Source organism: Balaenoptera physalus (genome assembly GCF_965194825.1).
Source record: "Balaenoptera physalus genome assembly, chromosome: 10".
NCBI lineage: Eukaryota > Metazoa > Chordata > Mammalia > Artiodactyla > Balaenopteridae > Balaenoptera > Balaenoptera physalus.
The window spans coordinates 102,923,305-102,938,702 of record NC_138889.1 but is presented as its reverse complement, the minus strand read 5'-3'; the positions used below and the strand labels follow the sequence as shown (position 1 = coordinate 102,938,702).

Genomic DNA, 15,398 nt, shown 5'->3' with positions numbered 1-15,398 from the left:
TTATTTATTTATTTTATTTATTAATTTTCTTCCAGTTTTATTGAGATATAATTGACATACAGCACTGTGTAAGTTTAAGGTGTACAGCATAATGATTCGACTTACACACATCATGAAATGATGACCACCATAAGTTTATAACCCATCTGTCATCTCATATAGATACAAAAGGAAAGAAATAGAACAAAAATATTTTCTTTCCTGTGATGAGAACTCTTAGGAATTACTCTCTTAACTTTCATGTATAATACAGTATTAATTATATCGATTATGTTGTGCATTACAGTTTCTAGTACTTATCTATCTTGTAGCTAAACGTTTGTAACTTTTGGCTGCCTTCACCCAAGTGCTCCTCCCCCACCCCTGCCTCTGGTGACCTCAAATCTGATCTCTTTTTCTACGAATTTGTTTATTCATTTGTTTGTTTTTGAAGTATAACTGACCTACAACACTATGTTAGTTCCTGTTACACAAGATAGTGATTCGATATTTCTGTATATTTCAAAATGTTCACCACAGTAAGTCTAGTTACCATTTGTCACCATACAAAGATATTACATAATTATTTATTCCCCACACTGTACATTTCATACCCGTGACTAATTGATTTTGCAACTGGAAGCTTGTACCTCTTAACCTCCCTCATCTATTTCTCTCCTTCCCCCAGCCCCCTCCCCTCTGGCAACTGCCTGTTTGTTTTCTATCTATGACTCTGCTTTTGTTTAGTTATGTTTGTTCTTTTTTTTTTTTTTTTTTTAGATTCCACGTATAAGTGATAACATACTTTCTTTCCTGCCTTTCTCTGTCTGACTTATTTCACTAAGCACAATACCCTACAGGTCCATCCATTTTGTTGCAAATTCAAATTTTCATCCTTTTTTTTAAGGCTGAGTAGTATTCCATCGTGTGTGTATACCATATTTTCTTTAGCCATTCATCCATCAGAAGACACTTAGGCTGTTTCCATGTCTTAGCTGTTGTAAACAATACTGCAGTGAACACGGGGGTGCAGATATCTTTTAGAATTCGTGTTTTCATTTTCTTCAGATAAATACCCAGAAGTGGGATTGCTGGATCATATGGCAGTTCTATTTTTAATTTTTTGAGAAACCTCCGTACTGTTTTCCATAGTGGCTACACCAATTTACATTCCCACTAACACTGCACAAAGGTTCCCTTTTCTCCACATCCTCGTCAACACTGGCTATTTTTTTGATAACGGCCATTCTGACAGGTGTGAGGTGACATAACATTGTGGTTTTGATTTGCATTTCCCTGATGATTAGTGATTTTGAGGATCTTTTCACGTGTCTGTTGGCCATCTATATGTCTTTTTTGGAAAAATTTCTATTCAGATCCTCTGCCCATTTTTTAATCGGGTTGTTTGGCTTTTTGATGTTGAGTTGTACGAGTTCTTTGTATATTTGATATTAACCTCTTATCAAATATATTGTTTGCAAATACCTTCTCCCACTCAGTAGGCTGCCTTTTCATTTTGTTGATAATTTCCTTCCTTGCGCAAAAGCTTTTAAGTTTGATTAGGTCCCATTTGTTTATTTTTTCTTTGTTTCTCTTGCCTGAGGAGACATAGCCCAAAAAATATTGCTAAGACTTATGTCAAAGAGCATACTGCCAATGTTTCCTTCTAGAAGTTTTATGGCTTCAGGCCTTACATTTAAGTCTTTAATCCATTTTGAATTTATTTTTCAGTATGGTGTGAGAGGGTAGTCCAGTTTGATTATTTTGCAGGTAGCTGTCCAGTTTCCCCAATACCACTTATTTTTTATAGTACTCTTTTATTTATTTATTTATTTTTATATTTATTTTTGGCTGTGTTGGGTCTTCGTTTCTGTGCGAGGGCTTTCTCTAGCTGCGGCGAGCGGGGGCCACTCTTCATCGCGGTGCGCGGGCCTCTCATTATCGCGGCCTCTCTTGTTGCGGAGCACAGGCTCCAGACGCGCAGGCTCAGTAGTTGTGGCTCACGGGCCTAGTTGCTCTGTGGCATGTGGGATCTTCCCAGACGAGGGCTCGAACCCGTGTGCCCTGCATTGGCAGGCAGACTCTCAACCACTGCGCCACCAGGGAAGCCCCCCAATACCACTTATTAAAGAGGCTGACATTTCTCCAGATTCTAAAGATGCTTTCATTCATATCCATCATACCAATATTACATTGAACAAATGTAATAACTGCTTTTTACTGGTATTAGGTCATCTAATACCAGTCCATTTTCAAATTTCCCCAGTTATCCCCCAAATGTCTGAAAAGCAGTTTTTTTGGGTTTTTTTTTTTTTGTTTTTTCAGAACCAGAATCCAGTCAAACATTTGATTGTGTGGGTTTCTTTTTAAAATTAAAAAAAAAAAAAGTTACAACAATCACCACGTGACTCTGTTATGATATCACTTTTCCTTAATCTTTATATTTTATCTTCTGTAAAACCAGTTGTCTTATAGAATATCTCACATTTTTTATTTACTTGATTGTCTCCTTGGGGGTGTTGTTTATCTGGTTCCTCCAGCCCCTGTAACAACTTACGTTTTTGTAGCTGTTTAGTTTATCAAACACGTTCGTATGCATTTAATCATAACAGTATCGCTGTAAGGCTTTATTCCTATTTAACAGAAATGAACACTGAGGCTTGGAGTGCTTAAATGACTTTTCCAAAGCCAGAGAGCCAGTAAGTAGCAAAGGCAGGACTCAAGCATAAAGAAATTCACTTTAGCTGAGTTAAAACAACAACAATTAATCCCAAATAGCCTACATCTAACTGCAGATTTTCGAAGTGCATTATCTCTCCAGAATTCAATAGATATTTCTCTTCTTTTAAAAACGTTTTCAGAAAAAGGATCTTTCAAGAAATATTTTATTTTCCTGATACCGTGAAGCACATTGCCAAGAAAAAGCAATTTGTTTTACAACTTCTAACAGCTATTTCTCTTGTCCAGCAAAACTAGCAAAATGTAACAGATACCGGGTTCCCCTCAAAGCTGCGTTTGTAACAACAGTTCACAACGTCTAAATGTTAAATAAGTTACTGAATTTATGACTTTCATAAATGTGTGAACAAAGTCAATTTATCTAAAATAACTATTTTCTGTGCAAAGTTAAGCATACACATGTGCGCTTATGATGCTAATACCAACAAGGGCCTTTCGGACTGTTTGAGACGCCGGTCGGAAGTACACGTAAACTCAGGTCTTCGCCAGTCTATTTTCTCCTCACAGCTGGGTCAGCAACTCGTGGAACAGAGTTAGGAGAAGCTTATGACAGTCTACAATCAAGAGATAAGGGGTGTGGTGCGACGATGAGCAAACCAGGCAAAGGAATTAGGACGGTGGATTCACGAGGAAACTGGGGAAGACATTCCTGGGCTCCCCAGGAATTCAGGCCTCCAGCTTGGAGCCAGCTGCTAGAAGGGGGCCCTAGAAGGGAGACTTAGGCAGGGGCTGACTACTGAGAAGTACTCTTCTCAGCAAGAAACTATGGAAATCTAACTCAGAGAGAGGGACTCCCAACACTGCGCGTACATCAAAAATCGCTTTTAAGAAGCTGACTCGCTTTCGCCTCTCACAAACTTCCCCGAAGGTGGAAGCAGACGGGCACGCCCCGCAAGGGCCCTTCCCTGGTTTTATTGGCTGCCCTGGCCTGCCCCTTTCTCAATCTGTTTCTTTCATTGGTTAGCATTGATAAGCTCCTGCTTTCACAGACAATTCCCGGAACCAATCATCTCCAACCACCGCTCCGTCTCTCCCGCCGACTTGTGAGTGGCATCCATTCCAACCAATAAAAAATGAAAGTGAGGCTGTGAAGACTACACTCCTCCCCTTTCTCCTCAACTCGTTCAGCAAATGGTAGAAAAGGTTGAGCAGCTGATACGAACCACCAATCCGTAAGGGCGGAAGAGGGGCGAGGAGAAGAGTGATGGGAGGGGGTGACGTGGCGGTGACGGGGGCATAAACTAAAATGAGTGGCAGAAATACTAGCCAATCGACAATCAGACTGGCTGGGTAGTCTGCATTCTCGAGTCCTCCCTGAGCGCCGGAGACTTCGGGAAAGCACCAATGAGCTTTTCATGAGTCTGATTGGCCTTCACCTGCACCAATCAACGGCGTTCCTGGCGGAAGCGTCCCACCACGGGCTCTCACTGGGCGCTGGTGGAATGACAGGCCCAAGAGAAATGCCAATGTCCGAGGGGTCTTCCGCAAGTGACACTCAGCGGCACCAATCGACTTCCTCCTTCCCGGCGGCAGAGCCCTCCTCCCCGCGGCCGGCCTGGCTGGGCGGGGACGCTGCGCGGCGGCGGCTGATGCGCTAGCCAAGTGGGGCCCTCCGGGCGGCGACGGCGGCTCTCGTAGGCGGTTCCGGTCCTGTATCTCCGGGCGGCGGCGGCTCATGGCGGCGACGGAGCTGAGAGGAGTAGTGGGCCCGGGCCCGGCAGCCATTGCGGCCCCGGGCGGTGGTGGCGGCGCCGGTCCCCCCATGGTGGGAGGAGGCGGCGCCGGCGGCCGCGGAGACTCGGGGCCGGGCTCCGGGATCGCCCCGGGCACGGTGGCCGCGGTGGCTGCGGGCGGCCCGGGCCCCGGGGCCGGGGGAGTGGCGGCGGCGGGCCCGGCTCCTGCGCCGCCGGCGGGGGGCTCGGGCGCTGGGGGTTCGGGCTCGGCTCGCGAGGGCTGGCTCTTCAAATGGACCAATTATATCAAAGGCTACCAGCGGCGGTGGTTCGTGCTGAGCAACGGGCTCCTGAGCTACTACAGGTAAGTGCTTCCGGGGCGCCGTCCCCCACTGCAGCCCATAGCCCCCGCGCCGTCACCCTCTCCAGCCCGCACAGCAGCCAAGGTCGCCCCAGGCCCCTTTTCGTCACTTGCGCGCGTTGACAGCCCGCGACACGAGTCCACCATCACGAAAGTGAACGCTCCAGGACTTACCGCTCCACCTGGGTGACCCACCCTTGGTGCCATACCTTCCCCTCGGTCCCTGGCCCTTCCAGTTGTTCGGAGAGCATCTTCTCTTCCATTGTGTTTCCAACAGCGTATGGGTGCAATGATTAATTCTGCAAGGAAGGCGCTGTTGTAGGTGTTTCAGGGACACGTATGGGAGGGCAAAGTCCAGGCACCGCTCCCAAGGAACTTACTGTAAAAAGTCCCAAGGTTTAGCTCTCTGTGCCTGGTCTCCAGAATTCAAGGTTATTAGCAGCCCTTGATGTACCCGCCTTTGCTCTCTCCACATTCAGGCACAAGGACACCACGCGTAGGGTGGCCTCGATATCTGTCCCCTCTCTTTATCTCTTCAAGATTTGCCTAGGCTTTCGCCTTCTGGACAGACCAGAATGGAGAAGTGCACTCCAGTGTTTCTTTTTGCCTGCCCCACCTCCTCCCATGGGAATCATTAAGTGTTCCATCCAGTATTTCTGGGGTCTTCTGGTCAGTGAGGTTTAAGTTTCATTCAGGGAAGAGTCGATGTCTTTTGTATGACTACTTCTGTTCAAAAATGCTTGTTTTGGGATGTTTAATATATGTTTACGGTGACCCACAATCTTCCCACAACATAACATGCTTTTGGCTACTCATGTTACTATAGATAGAGAGGTTAGGACACTGGATTTGGAGACAGGACATAAACATTTCCTGAGTGCTGGACAGTTTGGATAGGTGTTTTACATATGGTATTCTTTGACTCCCCAAAACAATCTGGAAGTTAGGAGATATTCCCATCTTACCAGTGAGGAAACGGAGACTTAGCTTGGGCAGCTTTCCCAAGGTCTTGAGTCAGGATTTGAAACTAATTCTTTTCACACCAACACAACCTAAAACCCAGGTTAGTGTTACATGGATCAGTCAGATATAGAGATAACTACTTATCCATAGCTAGTACATTTATAGATCGTGATACTATGTATATTTTATACAAAATGTATAGAAGTTCTCTTTAAGGGAGATTTTGCTTAATATAATGGCATTTCTAAGTGAAATCTTTTTATAAAGACCATTCTATTTGGGCCCCAAAACAGTGTTGTTAAGAACGGCTCACTCTATATTTCTTTTCCTCTGCCAGTAGTCACTTTACCACCAGGAGGGTTCGGGTGAACGAATCTCTTTTCCACCAACTCCATTGTTTTGGCTCTTAAAGAATTTTGAGAGGAAATTGAAGATGGGAGTTGGAGGTTGTTGAAATAGGAACACATGCTTATCTGGTCTCTAACACAGTGGAAAATACCTTAGCACATCCTCACTGCTTAAGCCACATTAATTGTGAACACTTGTGTATTTCATTTTTTTTTTTTTACCATCTTTATTGGACTATAATTGCTTTATAATGTTGTGTTAGTTTCTGCTGTATAACAAAGTGAATCAGCTATACATAAACATATATCCCCATATCCCCTCCCTCTTGCATCTCCCTCCCACCCCTCTAGGTGGACACAAAGCACTGAGCTGATCTCCCTGTGCTATGCAGCTGCTTCCCACTAGCTATCTGTTTTACATTTGGTGGTCTATATATGTCAGTGCTACTCTCTCACTTCGTCCCAGCTTACCCCTCCCCCTCCCCGTGTCAAGTCCATTCTCTACGTCTGCGTCTTTACTCCTGTCCTCCCCCTAAGTTCCTCAGAACAATTTTTTTTTAGATTCCATATGTCTGTGTTAGCACAGGGTATTTGTTTTTCTCTTTCTTACTTCACTCTGTATGACAGTCTCTAGGTCCATCCACCTCACTACAAAAACTCAGTTTCGTTTATTTTTATGGCTAATATTCCATTGTATATATGTGCCACATCTTCTTTATCCATTCATCTGTCGATGGACACTTAGGTTGCTTCCATGTCCTGGCTACTGTAAATAGAGCTGCAGTGAACACTGTGGTACGTGACTCTTTTTGAGTTATGATTTTCTCAGGGTATATGCCCAGTAGTGGGATTGCTGGGTCGTATGGTAGTTCTATTTTTAGTTTTTTAAGGAACCTCCATACTGTTCTCCATAGTGGCTGTATCAATTTACATTCCCACCAACAGTGCAAGAGGGTTCCCTTTTCTCCACACCCTCTCCAGCATTTATTGTTTGTAGATTTTTTGATGATGGCCATTCTGACCGGTATGAGGTGATACCTCATTGTGGTTTTGATTTGCATTTCTCTAATGATTAGTGATGTTGAGCATCCTTTCACGTGTTTGTTGGCCATCTGTATGTCTTCTTTGGAGAAATGTCTGTTCAGGTCTTCTGCCCATTTTTGGAGTGGGTTGTTTGTTTTTTTGATAATGAGCTGCATGAGCTGCTTGTATATTTTGGAGATTAATCCTTTGTCAGTTGCTTCGTTTGCAAATATTTTCTCCCATTCTTTCGCCTTGTTTATGGTTTCCTTTGCTGTGCAAAAGCTTTTAAGTTTCATTAGGTCCCATTTGTTTATTTTTGTTTTTATTTCCATTTCTCTAGGAAGTGGGTCAAAAAGGATCTTGCTGTGATTTATGTCATAGAGTGTTCTGCCTATGTTTTCCTGTAAGAGTTTTATAGTGTCTGGCCTTACATTTAGGTCTTTAATCCATTTTGAGTTTATTTTTATGTATGGTGTTAGGGAGTGTTCTAATTTCCTTCTTTTACATGTAACTGTCCAGTTTTCCCAGCACCACTTATTGAAGAGGCTGTCCTTTCTCCATTGTATATTCTTGCCTCCTTTATCAAAGATAAGGTGACCATATGTGTGTGGATTTATCTCTGAGCTTTCGATCCTGTTCCATTGATCTATATTTCTGTATTTGTGCCAGTACCATACTGTCTTGATCGCTGTAGCTCCGTAGTATAGTCTGAAGTCAGGGAGCCTGATTCCTCCAGCTCCGTTTTTCTTTCTCAGGATTGCTTTGGCTTATGTATATTGTTTGCATTATTATATTCAGAATTGATTTTCATTTTAACCCTTTCTAATTACTCATCCAGGGCTATCAGTTTAAGGTTAAATCACAAATCTAAAACTTTAGTCTGCTCCAAAGTTTTTCCCCTACTCAGGTTCATGTTTTCCTGTTACACTGGCCATCATTCTAATGTTCAGTTGATTCATGTCCTAACTTGGCTTGTAAGTCACTGTTAACACTGATTCCCCATTTTCAAAAGTTGTGTATCAGCTGAGGGCCTTAATGTGTGGTCATTTTTCCTCATCCAAGTTCCTAATCAAATCTACTTTCTAGCCCAGTTGAGTCTTTGATCGGTACCAGTCTTGATCAGTATTGATCTTGGTTGGCCAGTAATAACCTATATGTTGCTCTCTTTTAAGTACTTGTAACCACTTTTCACTTCTCTCTTACAATAGCTAGTGGTACCTGTCTGACTACAGCTAAAACTACTTCCAAAACATATCAAACCACATATTGGGAAATATACCACATGCCTGTCCTTGCCAGCTAAGATGGTTCCACCCACACACCAACCAAGCAGCAGGATCCAAAGTTATCAAATCTACGCACTACCCTCAAAATCACATTGAAGTACTTCCTATCAACGAATTGGTAGTTTATTCTTTCAAACAGGTTCTTTGGGTCCCCATCTCCTTATTTAGCTAACTCGTCTTTCCTCCTGCTTTTCATGCCTCCAAAACCAATCGTATCCTGTATATGCCTTTTACAAAATACTGTTTTCTTTTTAACTGAGTACTTCCTAGACCCGTGCTCTGATGAACTGTCCTAATAGGCTTTGGCATGCCTTCTTTTTACCTATCCTGTTCTTCCTCACAAAGTTACACAGATGTCTGGTTACTTAAAACCATATGTAGAACCCCAGCTCTCCTAGACACATCGTGACAAGCCCATAGTATTAGTTTTCCTGGCTAGCTTCTAGAGACTGAGTTACTATTTCTGCTGGCCTTTTCAGGGAAGACCTTACTAACCAGAAAATACCACCTAATACTGAGGTGCCTAAAGAACTTATCTTGCACTCTGAAAAGCATGTCTTTCTCGCTTCTGCACTAATCATTTATAAGCATAGGTGTACCTGCTTGAACCCAAGAGCTCCGAAGTTAAGCCCGCCCTACTTCCAGAGTTCTTTGGTATTTTAAAAACTGCTACAGACGTTATGTGATTTGAGAAACTTCTTTAGTTCATGAAGATGACCCAAGCAGAAGAGATTCCTAGGAAGTGGCTTGTGGAAAATACCAACACGTTGTGAGGAATGTGGTAGACGGTCCAAGTAACACCTTTGGAGTAGAAAGCAAGGGTGAGCTGGCCTGTCAGCTGTGGGTCTGTAATTCAGCCTGCATTATTCATAATGTAACTGAAGCTTGGGGGCAGGGGAGGGGAGGTAAGAATAGAAAAACCAGGGATTCACGTTACAGTGTGGCAGGTGCGGGCGCGATGGAAAGTGGCCTGGTTTATTGAGGACCCGTTCCCCCCCCCCCCCGCCCCCATCCCGGCCATCCCATACTGCTCATTTGTGCATCTGAGGAAGAAAAACCAGTTTCATGGGACAAACCGAACGATAGCAAATCTGTCTTCCTAAACACAGCACACAGACTTTCTCAAAGCCACCAAATCTTAGTTTCCAGAGCTGGAGTGTGTGTCATCTCTGGCATGCAGGAATTCTGGATGTGCCAGGTATGTTTGGCCGCTTGGCACTCGTGAAAGAGAAATGGCTCTGCTTTGCACTGTGGCAGTTGGCAAAGGACTTTGACCTCTTTATGTTCCAAGTTGGTCAGGGGAAAACTGCAGTCTCAACATGGCAGGTCCCTGGGCATAATCGGCGGGTGGGGGAAATTAGCACAGTTTGCCCTGTACACTCAATTGTGCTGGCAGCTTGATCTTTTATGGCAGGTCTCTTGTAGCTTGTTGTCACCAACCAGTGCTGTAAAGTTCAAAAGTTAGTCTATTAATAGAACTGTCAGTCAGTAGAAATGGGGAAAATTTTTATACCCAGTCCTCTGAGAACAGATTTGCTGAATCTCTCCTAGCTATTAATAGGATGGCTTAGGAGTTCCCACCAATAGAAGTCAGTGGACCCTAGGAAAGAATATATTCCAGAAAGATTATACCACCTGGTGATTCTTTAATGATTATTCTTTCTTTACTCCCACAGAAAGCTGGTTATTCCTATTTCATATCATTTGAGCTGTAGTCAGTATTTAATACTCTAAACGTCTAAGGGTGCCTTACACTTCTGCAAGATAGTTGTTAAGAGTAGTATGAGAATTTCATTTGGGCTGAGTTATAGTTGGGGGAATGGGTTGTTCAATACATGTAAAATGGAGCTATTCTTAGAGAATAAGATTATTATACAGAATTTTGTTGCATGAGTTTATAAAGCACTATTTCATAATTATATCTTGCTAAGTAAAAGGTAATTCCTGACTGCAAAAGGGCATGAGGGGGCTTCCCTGGTGGCGCAGTGGTTGAGAATCTGCCTGCCAGTGCAGGGGACACGGGTTCGAGCCCTGGTCTGGGAAGATCCCACATGCCACGGAGCAACTGGGCCCGTGAGCCACAATTACTGAGCCTGCGCGTCTGGAGCCTGTGCTCCGCAACAAGAGAGGCCGCGATGGTGAGAGGCCCGCACACTGCGATGAAGAGTGGTCCCCACTTGCCGCAACTAGAGAAAGCCCTCACACAGAAACGAAGACTCAACACAGTCATAAATAAATAAATAAAAGAACGTGAATTTCTTTAAAAAAAAAAAAAAAAGGGCATGAGGGAACTTTCTGGGGTGATGGAAATGTTCTACATCTTGATTGTGGAGGTGGTAGCACAAGTGTATACATTTGTCAAAACTTACTAAATTGTACTCTTAAAATTGCTGGATTAATACTGTATGTAGTTATCCTTCAGTGAAGCCTATTTTTTAAAAGCTAAGGCTGAGAGGGACAGCAGAGCAATAAAATCTTATAGGCTCTGAAAGGAAATCCCTACTGATTGTCTTTTGAATTTTAGGGAGCCATTTGAGGGAAATATCAGAACTGGCTAATTCCTAAGACTGCTGTATCTTCGAAAGGCTTAGAGTTATGAAATGGAATGTGAGGAAGGATAAAACCACGCATCAGCTTTCTGCTTAGCTTGTCTTTGGCTCGTTATTGCAGGTCGAAGGCAGAAATGAGACATACCTGCCGTGGCACCATCAACCTCGCCACAGCCAACATCACGGTGGAGGACTCCTGCAACTTCGTCATTTCCAACGGGGGTGCTCAGACCTACCATCTGAAGGCGAGCTCGGAAGTAGAGCGGCAGCGCTGGGTCACAGCCCTGGAGCTGGCCAAGGCCAAGGCTGTGAAGATGCTGGCAGAGTCAGGTAGGGAGCAAAGAGTATTGTGTCTGGGGAACATTCTGTTTGCCCCTCTTATGCACACATCTTATTTTGTCCCTCATTGTCATTGTCATTTAATTATCCGCTGTCTCCTGGATGTCTCAGGCTTCTGCTCATCCGGCAGAATTTCTCCTGGAGTGCTGGTTTTCAGCTGGGGGCAGTTCTGCCCCAAAGGGGACATTTGGCGAAGGCTGAGGAGTGGCGGTGTTGGTGGCATCTAGGGAGTAGAGGCCAGGGACGCTGCTAACCTCCTGCCAGTGCACAGGGCAGCCCCACAGCAGAGAGGTGGCTGGCCCAAAATGTCAGCGTTGTTAAGGTTGGGAAACTCTGCCTTAGGAGCATATCAGTTATCCTTTTGGCTTTTAATGCCAACTGACTACCTTAAAATTTTTTTTTTTTTTTTATATATATATATATATATATATATATTTTTTTTATTTATTTTTGGCTGTGTTGGGTCTTCGTTTCCGTGCGAGGGCTTTCTCCAGTTGTGGCAAGTGGGGACCACTCTTCATCGCGGTGCGCGGGTCTCTCATTATCGCGGCCTCTCTTGTTGCGGAGCACAGGCTCCAGAACGCGCAGGCTCAGTAATTGTGGCTCACGGGCCTAGTTGCTCCGCGGCATGTGGGATCTTCCCAGACCAGGGCTCGAACCCGTGTCCCCTGCATTGGCAGGCAGATTCTCAACCACTGCGCCACCAGGGAAGCCCTTAAAATTTTGAGAAATAATTATTTTATTGATAGATCAGTCAGGATTATTACAACTCACACTTTGGATCTGTCCTGACTTTTTTCTTTTCTCCTGGCATCTTCTTACTTAACTCTTTTCTGGTGGAATTGAAACCAACAATCTTCGTAGATTGCCAAAAACATTATATGTGAAACCCCCTGGCAGTGGGCAAAGAGACACCTGATGGGTGGTGTTGCTCTTATATCAGTCGGGGCAGAGGGGCGTACAGCCCTTTGTTCAACCCAGCTTGGTGCCTGCGTTGGTGGCCAGAGCTGTTTCATGCTTGAGGCACATGAAAAAAATAATAATTATATGTGATATTTTCTGTGAAAAATCTTTATTTTGCTACCGTAGTCTCACTAAAAAGAACAATCTAATTATGTTTTGATTTTTCTAAAAGGAAAATGGTAGGATTTCCCCGCAGATGTTGATAGTTTAGTCATGCTGAGCTTGGTCATCATAGAGCTGACCAAGATGCTCACCTGCTAACTTCTGGTTGTTCATCTCTTGTGTTTCTTATCCCTTGTTCTTTCCCGTGCTGTGTTTACTATCTCTTAAGCAATGAAGGGAAAGTTTACTGCTTTGTTAGTTTCCGGGTAACAGCGAATATTTTGACTCTGGCCCTGCTGTCTGCCTAACAGATAGGGCAGGTCCTTCCTTGTTTCTTTTGTTTTGATTTTAGTGCTGATTTCAGCACCCCCAAAGGAAGTGACACTGCTGGAAAAGAACTTTGCAGTTGCAAAGTGTTAAGGACAAAACTGATAGCAAGAGGCACAACACAGCTCTCTGCTTGACTTATTATTTGAAAGTCATTTAACAGAAGACCTGGCACAGCTTTCAGTGCAGGGGTGGCTTTAGTGTCAGGTGAGCTCATCATGAAGTTCCCGAGTTCTCCTTTAGAAAAGATAAGTTGGGCTTCCCTGGTGGTGCAGTGGTTGAGAATCTGCCTGCCAATGCAGGGGACATGGGTTCGTGCCCTGGTCTGGGAAGATCCCGCGTGCCACGGAGCGACTAGGCCCGTGAGCCACAACTACTGAGCCTGTGCTCCGCAACAAGAGAGGCCGCGACAGTGAGAGGCCCGCGCACCGCGATGAAGAGTGGCCCCCGCTCGCCGCAACTAGAGAAAGCCCACTCACAGCAACGAAGACCCAACACATCCAAAAAAAAAAAAAGATTACAAAAAACAGATTAAAAAAAAAAGGTACAAGCTTCCAGTTATAAGATAAATAAGTCCTGGGGATGTAAATACAACATGATGACTGTAGTTAACACTGCCGTTCAGTGTATTTGGAAGTTGTTAAGAGAGTAGATCCTAAAAGTCTCATCACAAGGAAAAAAGAAACTTCTTTTTATATCTATATGAGATGGTGGAGGTTAACTTCTTTTAATCATTTCACAATATTAGTAAGGTGTATATGCTGTACACCTTAAACTTACAGCAGTGCTCTATGTCAATTATATGTCAATAAAACTAGGAGGAAAAAAAAGCATGAGCAGAAAAAATGCTTATTGTTGTCTGCCCCGGGAAGAAAAAGTAGTAGTACCCCAGGTGTTTGTGACACAGGTGGGCTGTGGACCACGCTGTAGGCGAGTCATCTGGCAGTGGTGAGCTCTCAGTCGGTCAGAACGCACAGCCTGAGGAGTGTCGGTTTGGTTGTGGGCAGAGTGGGTAGGGTTCCGACTCTCAGCCCTGGGCTTGGAGTCCTATCACTCACCTTTCCGCCCGTACAGATGAGTCGGGAGATGAAGAGTCCGTCTCACAAACCGACAAGACCGAGCTGCAGAACACCCTGCGGACCCTGTCCAGCAAAGTGGAGGACCTGAGCACGTGCAACGACCTGATCGCCAAGCACGGCACGGCACTGCAGCGCTCGCTCAGCGAGCTGGAGTCCCTGCGGCTGCCGGCCGAGAGCAACGAGAAGATCAAACAGGTCAACGAGCGGGCCACGCTCTTCAGGATAACGTCCAACGCCATGATCAACGTAAGCGCGCACGTGTCTGCCTTTTTGCTTCTTTCCCTCTTTGAAATGTAATTCTCCCCAAATGCTGGAAAATCGTAGTTGGTAAAGCATAGGACGTTAGGTCCAGCTTAATCGTTCAAGGGATTTGAGTTACATTTTTTTTGTTGCATGTAATGGAACAGGGTGCACAGATGGAATGACTTTCCCGCTCTGCTTGAATGGCAGGAGGACACTGCTCCAGCCCTGCGTCTGCCACCAGCAGGGCATCTGATGGTGACGTTAGTTGAGTCCCTTCACCTCTCTGGGTTGTGGTTCTTTCTATCTATCTATCTATCTGTCTGTCTGTTTATCTATCTACCTATCCATTTATTTTTCTCTAACTTTATCTATTGGAACTAAAAGATCTTCATGGGCCCTTTCCACTTCCATGTTTCTTGAGATTTTGGTTGGAGTCTGACCCCCTACTTTGCTAACGCGCCCTGGCCTACAGTGTGGTAAGTGGGGGCTGGATTAAGTACTAGTGAGAACCTTGTAATCCTGGTTAGTCCCATCTTTAGTCTTGGATTTGTCGGTTCTGGGTGTAATTCTGGGTGATAAGACAAAATATTCAACCTTGGGTACTTTTCTTTTCAAAAGAAGGGGCCAGTGCTTCTGCCTCCTTATGACTCCTGGCTCGGGTGCTGTCGTTGGTTTAGGGAATGCTTTGGCTGCTTGGGTGCAGGGCTCCAGGTAAACCCAGAGTGCCACTGGCGTTGGTGATGTGTGTCCGATACTGGGTGATAGGTGTGGAATGAGCGCACAGTTTAAACAGCGCTCTTTCTCCCCTGCTGGTGGCTGATCCTCACCCGGCAGCTTATTTTAGTCAGCTTCCACATAGGAGCACGGGAGGATAGTTCATGAGGCACGTGAGAAAGGGCTTCTGCACGTGGTGGTTTCGTTTTTGTTTTTGTTTTCCTATCTAATTAAATGGGATGAACTTACTTCACTAGGGTCAGATTTTTCCTTGTTTGAGGAGTGATAATAAGGCATCTGCTTAGAACTTGTGTTCACGTGGCTCTTAGAGATCGAAGGTCTTTTCCTATGACCAAGGGAAATTTTGGTTTTTCGCATTTAAAACCCCTTTGTTTCTTAATAGAAAGTTGTAGTAACTTTTACTTTCGTGTCATTTTCTGAAGCGTTGAACACTCCTCAGTGCTCCGACTCCCACAAAGTAGAGGAGAGAAATTATTTTGTCCCCTTAAGGACTGCAGGCAGGTCAGTGTCTCCCAGCGCCATTCCGCAGACCAGCACTGGCGCTTGTGTTTCTGATGTTTGGTCGTGTGCTCTCTTTCCAAACTCCCGTACTTCTTGGTGCCTGTGTGCCTGTTTTTCTGGTCCTCCTGTGATCAGGAAGACCTCATAAATCATACAGGTCATTTGATCAATAGTAAATCAGTACACTTT

The 15,398-nt window shown here is 44.6% G+C and overlaps 1 protein-coding gene, 1 long non-coding RNA gene and 1 pseudogene across 5 annotated transcripts in view; 2 read left to right on the top strand and 1 right to left on the bottom strand.

Moving 5' to 3' along the window:
- Nucleotides 1-15,398, top strand: part of LOC309667567 (olfactory receptor 10V1-like) — a 104,477-nt pseudogene that overhangs the window by 69,093 nt on the left and 19,986 nt on the right. The gene's annotated exons all lie outside the window — the stretch shown is intronic.
- On the bottom strand, nucleotides 1,795-3,170 carry LOC309667603. The gene is made up of 2 exons (XR_014267834.1): nucleotides 3,141-3,170; nucleotides 1,795-2,043 (listed from the first exon to the last, which is right to left on the bottom strand). It is a non-coding gene; the product is annotated as an uncharacterized lncRNA (long non-coding RNA).
- The window catches only part of OSBP (oxysterol binding protein), a 34,717-nt gene continuing 23,565 nt past the window's right edge, over nucleotides 4,247-15,398 (top strand). For all 3 annotated transcript variants that reach the window (XR_014267811.1, XM_082476085.1, XM_082476084.1), the window contains exons 1-3: nucleotides 4,247-4,755; nucleotides 11,042-11,250; nucleotides 13,726-13,976. Coding sequence is in view for 2 of the 3 variants with exons in the window: in XM_082476085.1 (XP_082332211.1) it covers nucleotides 4,394-4,755; nucleotides 11,042-11,250; nucleotides 13,726-13,976 (822 nt within the window). In the remaining variant the exon portion in view is untranslated. The remainder of the gene's footprint in view (nucleotides 4,756-11,041; nucleotides 11,251-13,725; nucleotides 13,977-15,398) is intronic.